General features: G+C 44.7%; 1 protein-coding gene across 7 annotated transcripts in view; it reads left to right on the top strand.

Annotated features, from left to right (window-relative positions):
* The window catches only part of SLC43A1 (solute carrier family 43 member 1), a 740549-nt gene that overhangs the window by 247826 nt on the left and 471438 nt on the right, over window positions 1-21285 (top strand). For all 7 annotated transcript variants that reach the window (XM_077493198.1, XM_077493195.1, XM_077493197.1 and 4 more), the window contains exon 5: window positions 7494-7570. In XM_077493198.1, coding sequence (XP_077349324.1) covers window positions 7494-7570 — 77 coding nt within the window. The remainder of the gene's footprint in view (window positions 1-7493; window positions 7571-21285) is intronic.

Genomic DNA, 21285 nt, shown 5'->3' with positions numbered 1-21285 from the left:
TTAAACCTCATCTGCCACATAGTCGCCCAATTAGACATACAATGAGGTCGGCTAGTAAATTGACATCCTGTCAATCCTATCAGAGACATCCTGTAAGGACGTTATTCCGCTCCATAAGCTAAGGCCTCATGTACACTGCTGCTGGTAAACAGACGTTCAGTGGCAGTTGGATGCTTTTTTCAGCTGCTCCTGAACTCATTAAATGTTATCTTTTGTGTACATGTACACAGGTTTAATGTAATTTTTAGGCAGTTGAGTTTAGAGGCCTTTTTTGGAAAGCAAAAAAATGAGTTCAGATGCTGAGTTTAGAGGCATAGTGGTAACTCACGTTTAGCCACATTTAGTTTACAGACGTTTTTCATTTTTGCCCATTTTGAAAAAAAAAATGTTTTTTTTTTTTTTCAAACGCTTCTAAACGCAAAAGCGGCATGTAAACGCGGCAAAATGGATGTTTTAAATGTGGGTTACTATTTGTCAAGTTAAATCACTCAGGAGAGGTTGTAAAAACCTCCCGTGTACATTTAGCCTTAGTGTAAACTGCAAAGACAGGAATGTTACCTTTACTTCCCAGATCCAATATCATTTATAAACAGGGCTCGAGTCCTCTGGGAACGTGTGGGAATGGCGTCCCTGCACTATTTGCAGGACTAGAGCCGCCCGAATGAGATGTATGCAGAGTAGCGCAGGAAGTGTTTGGCTCTAGTAAGTTCTCCCTCACTTTACGCAGTGCTGTTCACTCCTCGGCGGCCCCTTCTCTCTTCTCGTCTATCCCAGATGATGTCACAAGCCAATGGGGATAGACGAGAAGAGAGGAGGGGCCGCTGGGGAGCGAACAGCACTGCGTGAAGTGAGGGAGAACTTAATACAGCCAAACGCTTCCTGTGCTACTCTGCATACTGGCTACTAAGATGTGCCCTAAAATGTGCCCCCTGATGTGCCCCATGCCCTGATGTCCTATGTGCCCCACTGTGCCCCATAATGTGCCCTGATGTGCCCCATGCCCTGATGTGCCATGTGACCTGATGTGCTATGTGCCATGTGCCCTGATGTGCTATGTGCCCTGATGTGCCATGTGGCCTGATGTGCCCCGTGCCCTTATATGCTATGTGCCCTGATGTGCTATGTGCCCCATAATGTGCCCTGATGTGCTATGTGCCCCATAATGTGCCATAATGTGCCCTGATGTGCTCCGAGCCCTGATGTGCCCCATGCCCTGATGTGCCATGTACCCTGATGTGCTATGTGCCCTGTGCCCTGATGTGCCATAATGTGCCCTGATGTGCCATAATGTGCCGTTTCCCCCATGCCCTGATGTACCCATGCCCTTATGTGCCCTGATGTGCTATGTGCCCCATAATGTGCCCTGATGTGCTATGTGCCCTGATGTGCCCCATAATGTGCCCCGATGTGCCCCATGCCCAGATGTGCTATGTGCCCCGTGCCCTGATGTGCCATGTGGCCTGATGTGCCCCATGTGCCTGATGTGCCAACGTTTCTCCCATGCCTTGATGGGCTATGTGGCCTGATGTGTCCCATGCCCTGATGTGCTATGTGCCCCATAATGTGTCCTGATGTGCTATGTGCCCGATAATGTGCCCTGATGTGCCATGTGCCCTGATGTGCCACGTGCCCTGATGTGCCATGTGGCCTGATGTGCCCCGCACCCTTATGTGCTATGTGCCCTGATGTGCTATGTGCCCCATAATGTGCCCTGATGTGCCATAATGTGCCAACGTTTCTCCCATGCCTTGATGGGCTATGTGGCCTGATGTGTCCCATGCCCTGATGTGCCCCGTGCCCTTATGTGCTATGTGCCCTGATGTGCCATAATGTGCCAACGTTTCTCCCATGCCCTGATGTGCCATGTGGCCTGATGTGTCCTATGCCCTGATGTGCCCCATGCCCTTATGTGCTATGTGCCCCATAATGTGCCCTGATGTGCCCCATAATGTGCCATAATGTGCCCCAATGTGCCCTGATGTGCCCCATGCCCTGATGTGCTATGTCCCTCATGCCCTGATGTGTCCTGTGCCCTGATGTGCCCCGTGCCCTGATGTGCTATGTGCCCCATAATGTGCCCTGATGTGCCATAATGTGCCCCGATGGGCCATGTGCCACATGCCCTGATGTGTCATGTGGCCTGATGTGCCCCATGCCCTGATATGCCCCGTGCCTTGATGTGCCCCGATGTCCTATTTTTTTTTTATGTGGGGGAGTGGATCTTGGGTGGGAGTTCCCACACTTTTTTCTCCAGGACTTGACTCCTGTTTATAAAGATATTAAAAAGTAAGGGTACTAGCACTGAACCTTGGGGTACACCACTGATAACCTTAGACCATTCAGAGTAAGAATCATTAACCACTACTCTGTGAATTCTGTCTTTTAGCCAGTTTTCTAAACATTTACAAACTGAAGCCTGTAGACTTTACCTTACACGTGAGCCGTGTCTAGGGAACTGTGTCAAATGCTTTTGCAAAATCCAAGTATACCACGTCCACTGCCACCCCTCTGTCCAAGGTTTTACTTACCTCCTCATAAAAAGAAATCAGGTTTGTTTGACAATTTCTGTCTTTCATAAATCAATGCTGTCTGTTGCTTAACCACTTGACAACTCGGCACTTAAACCCCCCTCGTGACCAGACCAATTTTCAGCTTTCGGTGCTCTCACACTTTGAATGACAATTACTCAGTTATGTAATACTGTACTCTAATGAATTTTTTGTCCTTTTTTTCATACAAATAGAGCTTTCTTTTGGTGGTATTTGATCACCACTGGGTTTTTTATTTTTTGTGCTATAAATGAAAAAAAGACGGAAAATTTTGAAAAAAAAACAAAATTTTCTTTGTTTCTGTGATAAAATTTTGCAAATGATTAATCTTTTCTTCATAAATTTTGCCCACAATTTATACTGCTACATATATTTAGTAAAAATAACCCAAATTAGTAGATATTATTTGGTCTTTGTGAAAGTTAGAGAGTCTAAAAGCTGTGGTACAAATCATAAAAAATTGTTCATACCTGATGTACTGGTCATGTCATTTCTTGCGAACCGAACAAGCCAGGAAAGTACAAATACCCCCCAAATGGCCCCTTTTTTGAAAGTAGATATTCCAAGGTATTTAGTAAGAGGCATGGTGAGCGTTTTGATGTTGTCATTTTTTCCCACAATTCTTTGCAAAATTAAGATTTTGTTTTGTTTTTTTTCCCCACAAAATTGTCATTGTAATAGGTTTTTTCTCTCACATGGCATGTGTATACCACAAATGACACCCCATAATACATTCTGCTACTCCTCCTGAGTATTATGATACCACATGTGTGGGACTTTTCCACAGCCTAGCTTCTTAGAGAGGCCCAACATGCAGGGAGCGCCATCATGTGTTCTAGGAGCATAAATTACACATCTAACTTGTTGACTACCTATTACACTTTTGAAGGCCCTGGAGCACTAGGACCATGACACGTGACACTGACATGGCACTGATACCTGGTACTGATTAAACATGGCACTGATACGTGACCATGGTGACATATGGCACTAATACGTGGCACTGATGACATGTGACACTGATGTGGCATTGATGACAGATGCCACTAATATGTGACACTGATGACACGTGGCACTGACGTGACACTTGGGACAGATGGCACTGACAGGTGGCAGTGGGGACAGATGGCACTGACATTTATTGTGGGCACTTTATTTTCATTTTTTTTTTGTCACTAACCGCTGCAGCCATTGATTTCTCCCTCCTCACATGCTATCTCTGTGTGAGGAGGGAGAGCCGGTGATGATAGATGATCTCATATGTTTACATGTTGTCATTGGACATTCAGATTGCGCTGTAAACGGCCGCTGTGATTGGCCATTTACAGCGATCTGTGACTGGTGTGTCCAAGGGCCACGGTCAGCACAGAATTTCCCCGATGCGCACTTGTGGGAGCATGCATCGCGGAAGTAAACAGGAGGACGTCCAGGGGTGGCCTCCCGGCAATTGGAGTCCGCACTGTAGCCGTCTTTCGGCTATAGCGCGGACGCGTAGGCCGCGTACACACGGGCGGACTGTCTGACGGACTTGGTCCGCTGAAACGTGTTTCAGCTGACAATCCGGTCGTGTGTGGGCTTCAGCGGACTTTTTCAGCGGACAGTCTGGCGGACTAAGTCTTTCGGAATTTCCGTAATATTGTCCGTCCAACTTTGGTTTCAGCGGACAGTCCACTCGTGTGTAGGCAAGTTGGATGGACTAAGTATGGCGCATGCTCAGAAAGGATTTACACGGCCGAAGGTTGCATTGCAGTGTATTGGACGTCGTATTTCTAGTCCCGTCGTACGTGCTGTACACGTCATCGCGCAAGCTTTCAGCGGACTGTCTGTTCATCGTGTGTGGTCAAGTCCGTTCATTCAAAAGTAGGACGGACTGTCTGTCGGATTGTCTGACGGACTTAGTTGGACGGACAGTCCGCCCGTGTGTACGCGGCCTTAGTGGTTAAAATATTTTTTTCCAGCAAGAACTTGTCTATGTGGTCTTTTATTAAACTCTCCAGAATCTTCCCGACTATAGAAGCTAACAGGTCTATAGTTACTTGGTAAAGACTTTGTTCCCTTTTTAAATATAAGCACCACATTGGCCCTACGCCAATCCAGTGGTACTATTCCCGTCATTAATGAGTCCCTAAAAATTAGATACAATGGCTTTGAAATTACAGAGCTCAATTCTTTTAGGATCCATTGGTGAATGCCATCTGGTCCAGGTGCTTTATCCAACTTTATTCTGTCTAAATATTTCTGGACCAAATCCCTTTTGAGCCATTGTAGATCATTTGGGGCTAACTGCCACCCCCACAAGCTCCCCCGTGCTCCTTTGTATACATAGAGATGAAGAAAGTATTTCATAAATTTGCCTTCTCTTTGTCCCCAGGCCCCCATCCCCAGGTACCTGTCAGCTCTGGTATAGGCACTCACAGCAGCAGGTTTCTCAGCTCTGGTGAAGGCACAGCAAGCGATCCCTCTGCAACTCAGTCCTCAAGCTGCAGCAGCCCAGCCCACCTTCCTCTTCGCAAAAGACTTCTCTATCTCCAGATTTGCTGGGGAAAACAGTCCTGTACCTCTCTTCCTCTGTGCGCAGAGATTTTGGCTTCTGTTGTTTTTGCAGCCATTCACTTCAATTATACAGTGCCCCTTAAAAACTACAATTCCCAAGATGCTCTGCTGCACAGCAAGTCACCTTCTCTAATATTCTCTGACTCTCTTGCCCTCTGATTTGGACCTTTCTGCTGGACAGAGGGCCATGGGGGGGGGGGGGGGGGTAGGGGTGTAAGAACCTGCGGGGGATTTTACAACATCCTGCTCTTGTCAGCTCTGTAAGACAGCTGCATTTTTCTCTGCATGCTGACCAACCAGCTCACTACTAGCAGAGGAGGGGGTGAGCGGGGAATCGCACGGCCAACTGCATCTAGCTACATTTAGATAATAATGTACCCTTTATACATTATGATTATGGATTCTATAAGCCAGGGGTAGGCAAACTTTTAAGAACTGTGTGCCGAAAAATTTAAAGCGTCCCGATTTTATAACAAAGTAATGTCAACTTCACATTCTCAATCTCGAAAAATTATTTTTTATAAAGTAAATGCTGTAAACTACTTTAGTAGTAAGAAATTAACATCCTGCACTCTCACGCTTCAGATCAAACCCCAATTCATGCACCTTCACACCTCAGATCATTGTCCCCCCTGCAAATCTGTTTCACCACTGTAACCCCCTGCACATCTACCCCACCACTGTAGCCCTCTTCACATCTGCCCCACCACTGTAACCCCCTGCAAATCTGCCCCACCACTGTACATCTGCCCCACCACTGTAATACCATGCACATCTGCCCCACCACTGTAACCCCCTGCACATCTGCCCCATCACCGTATTACCCTGCTCATCTGCTCCACCACTGTACCCCCTTGTGCATCAGCCCCATCACTGTACCACCCTGCTTATCTGCCCCACCAATGTACCCCCTTTCTCATCTGCCCCACCACTGTAACCCCCTGCTCATCTGTCCCACCACTGTAACCCCCTGTACATCTGCCCCGCCAATGTTCCCTCTTTCTCATCTGCTCCACCACTGTACCTCCATGCATATATGCCCTAACACTGAACTAATCTGCTCATCTGCCCCACCACTGTAACCCCCCTTTCTCATCTGCCCCACCACTGTACCTCCTGCACATCTGTCCAACCTGTTTCCCCTGCTCTTCTACCCCACCACTGTAACCCCCTGCTTATGCATTCCACCAATGTACCTTCTTTCTCCTCTGTCCCAACACTGAACCCCCCATCTTTCCCACCACTGTAACCCCCTTCATACCTGACCCACCACTGAACCCCCCCACTCATCTGTCCCACCAATGTAACCCCCTGCTCATCTGCCCCATCAATGTACCCCCTGCTTTTCTGCCCCACCGCTAACCCCTCTTCTAATCCCTCCCACCACTGTACCTCCTGCACATCTGCCCCATCACTGTAATCCCCTGCTCATCTGAACCATTAATATACCCCTTTTCTCATCAGCCCCACTACTGTACCTCCCTGCACATCTGCTCCACCACCATATCCCATTGCTCTTCTGTCTCACTACTGAATCACCTTCTCATCTGTCCTAACACTGAACCCATCGGCTCATCTACTGCACCACTATATGCAGATGAACAGCGGGGGCTTTCTCATCTGCCCCACCACAATGTACCTCCTGCATATCTGTCTCTCCTCTGTACCCCCTGCTCTTCTGCCCCATCTCTGTTCCCCCTGCTCTCTTGCCCCACCACTGTTCCCCCTGCTATCCTGCCCCACCAATGTAACCCCCTGCTCACCTGCCTCACCAATACACCTCCTTTCACATCTTTGGTTTTCTCAATCACAGTGAAATCCCTTTTTTTATGAGATTGGTATTGGCAACCAAGCAAGTCATCTTCCCCCAGATGGTGGGCAGGGCTAACAGGACTGTGATTAGCTTTAGCAGTGACCGAGACAGTCCTCCCCCTCTTGGAAACAGGGATGCCCCCCCCCCTCCCCCCAACAGAACGGCACCCAATCTCTTTGCTATCACAAAAGCTGACAATCGTAGCTGCAGCAAAGTTAGAGAACCAAACAATTTTCCCATCTTTTACAATGTGTGTGGGCACAGTGCTTTCCCCTTCAGTGCAGGTTTGGTATGGGAAATTGTGAAATTGGAATGCATTGTGTCTCACTGACACTTCCCTGTGCTGCTCCGTTGATGAGGAGGGAGTCGCGTGTCTGTAAAAGAGGCTTCGCTTGCAGCTTGTGGCACCAGTGCCAGGGATTGCCTACCCATGCTATAAGCATTATGGACTATATTTGTATGTTACGGTCATAATTCCAAAAATTCTAATATACTGTATTTCTTTCTGAAACTCTTAAGAAACATTATATAACCATGTACCATGTATAACCATGTACACTTTCTATTGCTTTTTCCAGTGCTGGCCCCAGTGATATTCCTGGCTTTGTCTCTTAATGGCTTTGGAGGTATATGTTTGACCTTTACATCTTTAACAGTAAGTGATCTTTATACCAAATATATTTAGCATATTTTATATTCTTTTTTGCATGTGCACTTTGAAGTAATTGTCTACATTCCCTCTAGCACTGGCAGTCATACCACTCAGATTTCATTCACATTGTACTGTTGAATACATGTGGTGGAAAGCAATAAGGAAAAATAGGAAGCTACTATATGCTCTGCCCATTGACTACATAAATGTTTGCTGAACCATATGGCATTTTGTAACAAATATGCAAACATGTAAAGTTTTGTGGACTGACACACTGGGGATTAAAGTGGATGTAAACCCGATTCATTAAATTTGAGCTGGGCACAAAGATCTGCAGTGTTTTCTTGTCTATCTCCAAGGCCCTGTGTCAAGTAGCTGTCTCTTGCTGTGTTCCGTCTTAGTATGATAAGAGCAGCCAGTTTTTTATAAATAGATTAGCACAGCTCTGGGCTATACAATGGAGAGAGCTGAGAGTCTCTACCTATGTGTAGAGGAGGTGTGTGCCTTTCCTCCAATCAGCTGTCTTGCCTGTGTGTCCAGGCTTCTCTGCAACAATAAAAAAAAAATCCTAACACGAATGGCACTTTGAATGACAATTGCAATTGCAATGCTGGGCACTGATTATCTGTGCAGATCTCCCCTGTAAGGAAATGCCACTGGCAGGCTCCCCTCTCCTCACACACTGTCTGTGTGTCAGTAGATAACCAGCATTTCCTTGTTTACATGTGATCAGCTGTGATTGGACACAGCTGATCACATGGGTAAATAAAAAGAAGAAACTGTATCGTATCGTATCCGAGGGACAGATCGCACAACCGATCGCTGGGCTGTGCGTCCCTGCAGGAGTGCAGGCATGGCTAAAGTGGGGCAATGTCATATGACATCACCCTAGAACGAAGGAGCTGCCACCCGCTTGTCAATTGACAATACAGTGGGCAAGAGGTGGTTAAGTGGTGTAGTGGTTAGCACTGTGGTATAGTGGTTAGCACTCTCACCTAGCAGTAAAAAGGGTCGCTGGTTCATATCCCAACAACGACACTACCTGCCTGGAGTTTGCATGTTCTCCCTGTGCCTGCATGGGTTTCCTCCAGGTACTAGTAGGAGTGGGGACCTTGGATTGTGGGTTCCTTGAAGGTAGGGACCAGGGGCGGACTTACCATTTGGCCACTCGGGCACTGCCCGAGGGCCCCGGCCACTAGGGGGCCCCATCAGGGTTGCCAGCCTCAGTAAAACCAGGGACAGTATGTAAAAAAATCTTTGTTTTTTTTACATATGTCTCTGAAATGCCCCTTACCGACATCCTTTTGGTCTAAAAATCCTGAGATTATAGCTGCCCCACCTCTCCAGTACCTTCTCAGCTAATAGAACATGTCTGTGTATACTGTGTGATTGTATACTGTGTGTGTGTATACTGTGTGGCCCCATAATATCTGATTGCCTGGGGGCCCCATAATCTCCTATTGCCTGGGGGTCCCATGAGTTGTCAGTCCGTCCCTGGTAGGGACTGATGTGAGTGTGCAATGTACAGGGATTGTGACAATTGTAGACACTCAGGTTGAACTGGATGGACTGGTGTCTTTATTCAACCTTACTAACAATGTAACAATGTAAAGTCACTTTATAGCCAAAAATGCAGATTTTAATATGTGTATGAAAAATGAAAAAAATTGCTCTAGAGGGAAAGTGGTTAAAAAAAAATATCCTGCATACTGCAGTTTCCGGTGCAAGCATTTGCAGTTTCCCATTCAGGCCAACTTGAATGCAGAAAAAACTGAACATTTTATACTCACCTTTCCATCATTTTTTTTTCCTGGTGCATCTTCATGGCAGCATACAATGGGTTGTGGCACTGCCCCCACAACTTGATAGGACTGGTTAACTATAAATAAAAGTGGTGAGAGGGAGGGGCCTGATGTAGGAGCTGGACGGACGCAGCTGCTGACCTGGTGAAGCCCACAGATTCTCCCTGATAGCAGCATGTGAGGGAAGGGACCCCTGTTAGTGCTGTTTCCCCCTTCAGTATATCGGGCCCGGATCCTTGATCTAGAGGAGAAACCTCTATGTTTGCCCCCGGAGGGAGCAGCAGTAGTTCCGCCAATTTGAGTGCCGATAACATAGCATCTTACCTGGACAGTGGAAGCACGGAGAGGTGAGCGGGCTTGGGAAATGCAGCGCCAAGGTCTGTGTCCCTGGATACCAGAGAGTAGAGGAGGTGGCATCTCCAGCATCTGACAGGGGTTCACAGACACGGAGGAACAGGAGTGAGTAGAGGGAACCGAAAGCAGACCTGGCTGTGGCTACAGCTACAGCTGGCTGGAGTGGGACCGAGAACAGGTGTTAGCTGGAGAGATGGTTCGTGGCAGGTACCGCTGGTGAAAGGATATCCTCTGCCACCCCCTCCTGCCCGCCCCCCCATCGGCTTTTGCGGGCTTCCCTGTTTTTTCATGCCTATTGTGAACTGATGATGGAATGGAAATGGAAAAGCATGATCTCACTGGTGTGCTGAGAAGAAAGGAGTATGATCTTCTTAATTTAATTTCAAACTAAATAGGATTGCTTTGAAGAAGTGTGTGCTTCACCTTCTTTATAAAGTTTAGAATAGAATGAAGCAATGGACTGATATGCGATAAAAGGTTGCTGTTCCATGATATAATTAAGGTACATTCCTGAAAGCCTATTTCAGACTGGAGAATCAGGGCTGAAAAAAAAAAAACCTGTTATAAAAATAGCCTTTAAGGTGTATAAGTGGTAGCTCTCCCTTCTTGGATGGACGGTACAGACTATCCACTAATATCACATGTTCATAGTGGTGCTACCTGAGAAGTCTGGGGAGGAAAAAGGTGGTAACATAGGTAACGCTGAAGTATTGTAAACATACAACTCAAATTGCAGGAAATAGCAGAAAATATTGGAAGGTACGAGGGTGATAGAAGGGACGTCAAACCCCTCCTCCACAGGGATTTTAAAGACTTTAGAAGGAGTTAAAATATTATGCCCACAAGATGTGACATACAAAGGACAGACCAATTCTAACAGGTTAAGTGATTATAGAGGGGCGACTACTAAATAAATAAAGATTCACAAAAGTGGAAAATAACAAAGAGGAAGACACAAAGGGAAGAGATAGCCACTCCTATCGCCTACCACTGCCAAATATTGTGAGACTGCTAGTGCTCAATACTACAGTGTTGCGGAGATAAGTTTTATAATAAACAGGTGAATGGCCAACCCAGACCCATAATAAACATATATATTTAACAAAAAGGAGACAGAAAACTCAAAATGAGGGGGAAACCAGTAAGGGGGGCAGGTGCAAACCCCCCAAAAGTAAGTGCAAGCCCCGGGTCCATAAAAAAATACATGACACAGGAAGGCAGTAAGGAGAGCCCTGGAAAGCAGACTGGGGCCAAGAGTAAGCTAACAGAGAACATACCAAAAGACGCCCAGAAGAAACAACCTAAGAACTCAGACATACCAGATATATCAATGGGAACAAGTGCAGAGATAGAAGAGAGCACCGTAGTGGAACCCAGACAGAAAAAACAACTGCCAACTAAAGTAGAAATGGCTGAGATGTTTGCTAGAATGGAAACATCTATTAAAGGAGAAATGGCAACATTGCACAAGGACCTGAACCAGATCCTAAGAAGGGTCGAGGAAACAGAGGAAAGCTGGATTTACAACCAGCGGATATAAATAGGTTAAAAGATCAGGTGGCAGAATTACAGAAAGAACATTGATACACAAGGTATAGACTGGAAGACCAGGAAAACCGCAATCAAATTAAAAATCTCAGAATAAGGGGGGTACCGGACCAGCAAGAGGAAGCTCTTCGGGAAAAATGGACAAAATATTTGGACACAGACTGAGACCAACAGGAACAGAAAAATTAAAACTGGAACAGGTCCATCAGATTACAAAGCCAGCTGGGCTAGCAGCAGATACGCCAAGAGACATTATTGTGAGATTCCAAAACTTCCAGGATAAGGAACAAATCTGGGTGAGCCTAAAAAATAAACAGCCGATTAGATATGAGGAAACGGAGTTGCAGCTATTTCCAGATTTATCAGCAGAAACCTTGGCCAGGAGAAGAACTCTCAAACCCCTGCTGGAGCACCTGAAGCTAAATAATATACAATACTCGCGGGGTTTCCCAGCCTGCCTAATAAGGAAGAAAGAAGGATGGTCAGCAATACTTAGATACCCAGAAGATATGGTCAGCTTTTGCACTAGACTAGATATCCCACAAGTCATGATACCCAGCTGGTGGGAAGTACAAGCTAGTGTCCATCCTGTGGAAGATTTAAGATGGTATCAGAGCACAAAGCAGAAATTGTCTGGGACTAAAACTGCACTCTAAGGGGCTGAATGGCTCGTTTACGGGACAGGACTGGGGGGAGGGAAGTAGGGGGATAGTAGAGATGTAGTGTGGTTAGGAAGAAGCAGCGGGTCCATGAAAGGCCTATAGACAGAGCACAACCTCAGGGAGAACCGATGGGCCAGGAGGGGAGGAATATGCTTCGGATCAAATGGCCATGGGGAGGCTAAATATCCCCCTAAGGAAGATGGGAAAGGGGGGGAGGAGGGGGGGGGAGGCGAGGGAAGGAGGGTGGGGGGGTGGTTTGAAGGGATTTGGGGGCACTGCTCTGGTGAGGATGAAAATAAGGAGAAGAGGAGTGGCGAGCTCTGCTCACTGTGCCCCTGTGGATGAAACGGAGAGAGGTGTTAGCGGTACATGGGTAGAAGAAGAACCAGAGCACGGTGCGCAGAGATGACTACCCTTAATTTTATGACATACAACCTACATGCTTTAAATACTTCTATAAAAAGATATAATATAATAAGAGAGATCAAACTGTATAAAGCAGATGTAGTTCTATTGCAGGAGATATATATATAATCACAGGACTCTAACCTTAAAATAATATCAAAAGATTACCCAGTCTGGTACTATGGGGACTCCCCAACAAAAAGAGCTAAAGGAGTAGCTATAGGATTTGCCAGGGGGGTGGGTTTCACCTTGGAGGAGAGAAAGACGGATCCAGATGGGCGATATCTATTTCTGAGGGGTAGGTGGAGTACTCCCTGGCAAATATCTATTGCCCAAATAATAACTCGATAAAATATGCAACTGATGTCATAAAAAAAATCTATGGATTTTAAGAGAGAATGTATTATCATGGGTGGAGATTTTAATTTTTGTATGATACCAGGGTCTAGTGTACAGAGGACTGGGAACGTACAGAGGAAGGTATTAAAAAAGATCTTGCAACAGAATCAGCTGATGTATGGCGCATACAAAACAAGAATTGATTTCTTCTTGATTGACCATAGAATGCTCGAGACAGTTATTAATATGAACATCAACATTACTACATTTTCGGACCATGCCCCTGTAATGATGAGAATTAAGTTTGAGGAGAAGCTCAATAGACTACCTGCCTGGAGATTAAATGAAGAGTTACTACAGGATAAAGAGGTGGTAGAAAGGATCAGGCAGGAATTTGAGCTGTACTTTAAAGTGAATGACTCAGAAGAAATAACAGAAGCCACATTATGGGAAACCCATAAGGCTTATGTCAGAGGTATAATGATCCAATTACCGTATTTAACGGCGTATAACAGGATCCAACGTATAACACGCATCCCATGTTTAGGATGGAATTTTAAGGAAAAAAAACTTTTAGGATGGAAGTTTAAGGAACAAAAACTTACATTTAAATGCCCATCAATGCAACCTTATCAGTGTCCATCTGCAGCCTTCTCATGCAGCCTTGTCAGTGTCATTTGCAGCCTTGTCATGCAGCCATGTCAGTGTCATTTTCAGCTTTGCCATTTAAAAATGGCGCCACCGAGATACAGAGCCGCATGACCTGCTTTCGGCCGCCTGCGGCCGCATGACCTGCTTTCAGCCGCCTGAGGCCGCTCTCGTCTGCTTTGGGCCGCCGAAAGCCACAGAAAATGGCCGAAATCGCCCTAAAGCCGCCCACAGGCTCACAATCAGCAGGGGATCGGCGTATAACACGCACCCATGATTTCCTCCTGATTTTAAGGGGGAAAAGTGTGTGTTATATGCTGATGAATACAGTAGGTGCAGAAAGAAAAAAGGCTGGAATAAAGAGAAAGAAGGCTTTGATAAGTGACATTTCTGAATTAGAAATGCAACATAAAAAACAGGAAATGCAGAAATAAAAACGACAATTATTTATAAAAGGGAGGAGCTGAAAGATATAGTCGAGCTGGATACACAGTCAGCCTATAATAAAATTAAAAAGGAAAGGTATCTTTGGGGAAATAAGATTGGGAAGTCCCTGGCCAGAATGTTAAAAAAAAAAGAAGTTAGCATTAAATTATATAGAAAAAATACAAAATAGTGCTGGATCAATGGTCTATAACACATCAGACATGGCTAGAACATTTCAGGAATACTATGCAAAATTATATTAATCAGTATGAAACAATTGAGCAAAATAAAAAAAGGAAGGTCAACATGAGGGAGTTTTTAGAGGGCCTAGACTTAACAAAATCTCATTATTTCTATATCACTGTTGAATGTTGACATTAAATTGTTTGCGAAGATAATGGCAAGAAGGCTGAAACTGATAATGCATGAGTTAGTACATCCTGATCAAGCAGGGTTTGTCCCCGGAATGGAATGTCACGACAATGGAATCAGAACACTGCTGTTGGTACATAAAATAAGAGTCCGGGACCCTCGGTCTGCTTCTGTCAATAGATGCTGAAAAAGCATTTGACAGGGTAGACTGGGGGTTCATGCAGGATACTTTGGTGGAGATGGGACTGGGTACCAGAGTGCCCCCTGCCCCCCCTACTGTTTGTATTGTCACTTGAACTGCTGTTGACAAAAATATGACAGAATGTAAACATTAGGGGTATTAGGACAGGCGAGAAGAACATAAACTGGCCACTTACGCAGACAATATCTTTTTTTTTTGTAACTCTACCTAGAATAACTCTTCCTAACTTAATGAAAAGATTAAAACAATATGGGGAAATATCACATTTTAAAATAAACATGGTTAAGTCTGAGATCTTAAATATTAACATGCCACTGCAGGAGGTAGATACTTACCAAGAGGAGTTTTCTTTTAGCTGGATAGAAAAATAATTAAAATATCTAGGTGTTAAGATTACTACGTCCGTGGACACGTTGCATCAATCAAACTTCCTGCCATTACTGAACAAAATCAAATCTGACCTGAGTAAAATAGCAATCTAGACACGTGTCATGGTTGGGGAGAATTAATATTTTTAAAATGAGCCCCCTGCCGAAAATCATGTATAAATATCAGATGCTGCCGATCCCCCTCCCACAAGTGTACTTCAAAACCTTGAATACGATACTCCTTAAGTTCATCTGGCAAGGGAAAAAGCCACAAATAAGTTTACAAGTATTAACTAGAGACAGAAGACAGGGTGGCCTGGGGGTACCAGATTTAAAGAATCACAAAGCGGTCCTTCTTTCACAGGTTATAGATTGGGCAAAAAATAACGAAGATAAGAGGGGTGGTACTGGAAAACACAATTGGTAAGATAGTTTTGGGAAAAGTAATTTGGATTCCCACAAACCTAAGGAATTTAGGAGAGGAAACACATAAGATGACACAGAAAGCACTAGAAAACTGGGATATGATACACAAAAAGGAAAAATGGAGATATAATTCTCCATTTATTTCACTTAAAGACTCCACTGGGGAAAAGCAGTTTGTTTGGTAACTGGATAAAGAAGGAGAATGCACAATTAATGGATGTAATGGTGTAGGGTAGGCTTTGTGCATTTCAAGAGTTAAAACAAAAAGACGGTCTGACGGTTATAGATGGGTGGCAGTATCTCCATCTGAATTTTTTTTTCGAATCCCTCCCCCAACCAGTGTGGTCAGCAGATAATTTGCTTGCAATAGAGAAACTCTGCAAAGCCACAGCAAAAAGGAAGGGGATATCTATAATATATAAAATTTTGATTGAAAGAGGTGGGATGGAGAGACCGCAATACATAGGTAAATGGGAAGAGGATTTGGGGGCACAGGTGAATGATACAGAGATGAGAAACATTTTCATAATATGGCATACACAACGCCACATGATAGTAACATGATAGAAATGAGTTTTAAAAGCTTAGCACGGTGGTACATAACCCCAGAAAAAGCCCATAAGTACCAAAGGGAGACTACAAAGTTTTGTTGGAGGGGGTGTGGAGGACTGGGAACCATGTCTCATATTTGGTGGACTTGTCCCAAAATTAGACAATACTGGAGGTAAATAATACAGACCATAAATGATATAACAAAAGTGGTGGTACGAGACGATCCGTGGGAGTGTTTATTCCACTTGACGAAAACTCAAGTCAAACAATATATGAGAACTTTGGTTCCCTCAATTTTGAACGCAGCTAAAAGCCTAATTCCCAGGCACTGGCAAGATCCAGAAAGTCCCTCACTGAGGAGTTGGTGTAATAGGGTAGATTCAATTTTTAATATGGAGTACCCGAGATTCAGTGGGGAGATGGGATGGGCAAGATTTGAGGAAAAATGGCAGGAATGGCTTAAATTTAAGCATACAATGAGAGGTTTGCAGAAATAATTGGAGTATGTCAAGAGAGAGAGAAGGGGCAGGTACACAGTGGTTGAGGAGAGGGGAGGAGGGTGGGTCGAGAGGTTATTGGTAATAAAGAGGTTTAGATGAGAATATATTTTTTAGATTAAATGTATGTTATAAAGTTTGTATATGATATAAAGAAAATTCAATAAAAGATAATGGGGAAAAAAAAACTATAAATCAAAGGCAGACCAGCTTGCAGTATTCTCTGTTACTCTACCATTTGGGTGAGAATCTATATGCTGCCAAGAAGATGCTCCAGGAAAGGAAAAATACGTAAAGGTTAGTATACAATTCTCCAATTGCCTGGCACATCAAGGCACCATATAATGGAAACTAACTTGCCATTCAGGAGGGAAAAAGAATACATTTGCAATGATCCCTAGCGTAAGTAAGTGCCTACACAACAAATTTTCCAAATTTTACTGTTGTAAGCTGGGCCAGGGTCACTTAATAAATCGTAATGAAGATGTCCTGGGAGAGCCAAATTGCCGACTTGCAAATAGCTGCAGGAGACACTCAGCACTGCACTGTCCAGAGTTGGCACTGCCCTAATGGAATGTACTCAAGTCTTCTGGAATAGAAAGGTCTTGTGAAAAGTAGGCTCTTTTAATTATATTAACAATCTAAGAGGTAACTCTACGTGCTCATACTGATTGACCCTGCCTTAAGCCATGCGAGGCCAAGCACAGATTTCAGTTTTCCTGACTGAAAAGGTAGCTGCCAAGCAGGCCATCCAGATGTGGTTCTCCTGTTTCACCAAAGATGATAAATTGACTTCCTGGTTAAAGTGGAAGAAGAAAGACACCTCACCTGGATAAAAGCAGTCTGTGGGTTTTAGGACTATTCTGTCAGGGTAGAATGTTGGGTGAGGCTACTCTAGTACAAAGCTTGCAACTTTGACACCCTTTTCAAAGAGTGTGTAGCAACCAGAAATACGGTGTTCAGAGTTAGATTGCAGAACTTTAAATGTATTTGAACCTAGGGCCCTGCCCAGCCCCAGTTGTAAGAACTGTGGAACCTTGGCTGTTTTTTTTTTTTTTTGATAAAGGACTCCAGGCTTTGCACATTTTACCCATATCCTCTGATGTCTTATTTATGGAGACCTATCTGGCTTGACACAAGGTAGTCAGTAGCGGCACTGAGCACCCTTGACTTGATAGCCTCCGCCTCTAAACTTCCATGCCATCAAATGTAGTCCCTTGGAGCTAGAATGGCAAAACTGGCCATGAGATTGCAGATCCATTATCACAGAGGCAGTGGTGACTCAATGCTCAACTGAGACAGACACCAGAACCTCCTCAGCCACAATGGTATAATTGCAATTATTGATCTTGAAGTTCCACTGGCACCCTAAGATTTCTACCCTTCCACTGCTGTCTAGGAACAGTATAAAATGAGTGAATGTCAGAAGGGCTTTGAACGCTGCTCTCAGCTTGAGAGCATTCAATGCTATGCCTCGTGAACATCCCATGGCCATGAGCAGCCTGGTCTTTAAAATGCATCCCCAATCTTTCTGGCAGAGGTCTGAGATGATAATATCCCATTCAAAAACAAAAAATGCCCAATCAAGAAGAACCATACTCTAGCAGAGGACAGATCTGCTCTCGTGGAAATTCTACAGAATTTTCTGTGTATCTGAAAATGCCCCCAAGAAACATATTCTTTGAGCTAGGAAGACAAAGCTCTTCTACCAATTAGCTATCAAAATTTTGTAGATTATGTAGCGGAGCATGCTGATGCTGGATAAGCATCTTGCGATTCCTGGCACTAGGCATAGATCACCTGAATAATGAGAGGCAAGATGATGACTTTGATCAAGACTGCCCGGATGTCTGCGCCTAAATTGCAACTGTTCTGGCTGTATGCCGCTTGCTCCAGACAGACTTGACATATTAGCATACTATTAGGGCTGGTAACCTGTGATGTTTGTAGATGGGGAGCACTGATAATGAGAGGTGAGGTGATGACCTTGGTCCACTTTGCCTGAATATCTGCTCTTAGATGGTGACTTTTCTTGACCTTTAGAGGACCCCCTCCATCCTGAAGTCCTTACAGGGCTGTGGATATTATGACAGTATTGGCTCTCTTTTTCTCAATATCTTCACTACTTACCTAATCCCTTTACCTTATAAGCAATGGGTGGTCTGACTGTGCAGCATCCCCCATAGAAACTGAGCAAAGCAGCAAACTGAAATGAAGGAGCCTTGGTAAATGCCATAAAAAGGGAAAAAATACCTGAAAACAATGAGCATTGTGCATGGATGAGTAGAGAACACTACCATGTGTTGCCCTAAAATACATTTAAACCATTTAAAACTGTCACCCTTGGCCATTAGTGACAATATCAGTGCCTGAGCATGCTCAGATCTCAGTATGGGGCTCCCAGAACCATCTTGGAAAAGGATAAGCCAAGGAACTGGCCACAGTGGCTGTGTCATTACCAGCCATCCATGCTGAGTGTACTTACACTGCTGCAGCCATCTTGGCAAATGCCCACAACACAAACAGGTGCAGGATAGTACTGACAAACAGAGAAAAGAAGGGGAAAGCAAATGGAAAAGCAAAGAGAAAATGTTGCCACTTATGCCAAAGCTTGTTCAAGGCTTTCTTTGACAGGCCTACACCACCAGAATGGGGCACCAACCATATAGTTCATTTAGAGGCTGTGCAGGAAGGACTTCCACCCAGGAGAGGCTTCTCCATGCCCTCCAGACCACCAGAATGGGTCTCCAACCACATAACTGATTTAGAGGCTGTACAGGAAGGACTTCCACCCTGGGAAGGCTGAACCTGGCTGGGGAGACAAGCGGTAAGGGATACCCCATGGCTCCAGTCCTGATCAGGTGAGGATAAAAAGGAGAATGCTATGATCCGGGCCTGTATTTTATTTATAGTTAACCAGCCCTTTCAGGTTTTGGGGGCAGTGCCACGACCCATTCTATACTGCCATGATGCGCCAGGAAAATAAAAATGTCCATCAAATGTAAGTGTAATGTTGTATATTGGATTAGCAGTGTTTGAACAGAGAAGTAGAAATAAAAGAAAACAGTTACCCATGAAATGAAAAGAAAGCAGTAAGGTCCCTTTCACTTGGGCGAAGGATTCCGCTTTCTCTGCTCTGCTGATCCCTGCTGAGCAGGAGGATGACAGGTCTTGTCCGCTCCACTCACTTTCCCTTATGGGGAAATCAAATGGAAATGGACCGCCTGTCTGTTTTCATCCGATCCTATCTGATCCTTCAGATGTATAGGAAAATAGACTATTGAGGGTAGGTGCTTTCCAGATCCAACATCACAGAAGAGCCTTCGGGGTGATGAAGCTGATGAATGAGGCTTGGACGTGCCTTCAAAATGCCTTCTGATTGGCCATACACAGTGTTAGGCGGTTCCCCACTCTGACAGCTCTGGAACACTGCTACACAGAGTTACACAGGTCCCTCGATGCTTCAGCTTCCCGCTGATACACGGCTCTTCTGCGATTCTGGATCTGGAAAGCACCTACCCGCAATAGCCCTATGTAAGTGCACCTTATACTGTCAACAATTTGTATTTTAATCAAATAAAATAAGGCTGCACTAGGATTTGCCTGGCGCTTCTCTTAGTTTTTGCTTTCCTTTTCCCATAATGACCGGGTCCCCCAGCCTGCGCCTGAAGCAGCCTCCCTCCCTTTGCACAGGGCCGGATTAACATAGGAGCTATTGGAGCTGCAGCTCCAGGCCCCTTTCTCAAGATAGGCCCGATTGCCCAAAAAAAATCAAAAAACGACTTTTAGGATTGTAGCTCGGCGATCAGGAGTCACAGAGACCCACCCCAGCACTGGTTAAAATATGGGGCTGTTATCATCTATGGTTCCAGAGATATAGGGCTCCTTGCACAGCCTGTCAGAAGCTACATACAGAGTGGCCGGTTTAAATACAAGCTGGAACACTCTGCAGCAGACTAAGAGGATGAACTCACAGTGCTTATAATAATTATTTGTATATTACTTATGATAATTAACCCCTTTCCACCCAGGCCCATTCTGAGACTTCTCTCCTACATGTAAAAATCATCATTTTTTTATGCTAGAAAATTACTCAGAACCCTCAATCATTATATATTGTTTTAGCAGACACCTTATGGAATAAAATGGTGGTCTTTGCAACTTTTTATGTTACACGATATTTGTATAGCAATTTTTCAAACTTTTTTTTTCATTCATAAAAAAACCACTAAAGTTAGCACAATTTTTTGTTGTGTACTAAGTGATGCTTTACATTTTTTTTTACAGTTTACATGTTTAGAGTTACAGAGGAGGTCTAGTGCTAGAATTATTGCTCTTGCTCTAACGATCGTGGCGTATGTAACTTGTGTGTATCTGGCTCTGATACTAACCAGTGCCTACCCAGGGACTGACTAGTATCTCTCCCCAGCCTGTACCCACACACCCTCTCACCTGCTGACCTGTGAATGGGGCAATCACTCCCGCAGTGTTATTGTGTTCTGCCAGTGAATACAATGATTAGTGTTGCTAACTATACCTGGCAGCACTGATTGTTTTGGGGAAAACCTGACAGGCTGGTTGTACTCAAGTCGGTTAATAGGTTGACTTGTGTAAAACCAGCTAGTCCATACATAGATCCACTATGGTCTCTGCTTAGTTGGTGTAATTTCAATCAATGTCTGGCCTGCTTAACCACTAAGGAGTCCCTAAACATCCTTCCACAAACCTTTACATTTTTCCTTCCCAGATTATTTCATCCTCCTCTCCTATACATAGTGGCCACTGTCATACTCTCCACACTTCTCTCCTGTACATACTGCTCACTGTCATACCATCCACACGTCTCTCCTATACATAACACCTGCTGTCATATCCTACACACTCCTCTCTTGTACATAGTGCCCACTGTCATACACTTCTCTCCTGTACATAGTGCCCACTGTCGTACCCTCCACACTCCTCTCCTGTACATACTACTCACTGTCATACCCTCCATACCCCTCTCTTATACGTAGTGCCCACTGTCATACCTCCAACACGTCTATACATAGTGCCCACCGTCATACCCTCTACACTCCTCTCCTGTACATACTACTCACTGTCATACCCTACATACT

This window comes from Lithobates pipiens, unplaced genomic scaffold (genome assembly GCF_037356315.1).
Source record: "Lithobates pipiens isolate NorthernLeopardFrog02 unplaced genomic scaffold, aLitPip1_a1.2 Scaffold_19, whole genome shotgun sequence".
Classification (NCBI taxonomy): Eukaryota; Metazoa; Chordata; class Amphibia; order Anura; family Ranidae; genus Lithobates; species Lithobates pipiens.
Note: the sequence above shows the minus strand (reverse complement) of the source record. Positions and strands in the feature narration are given on the sequence as shown.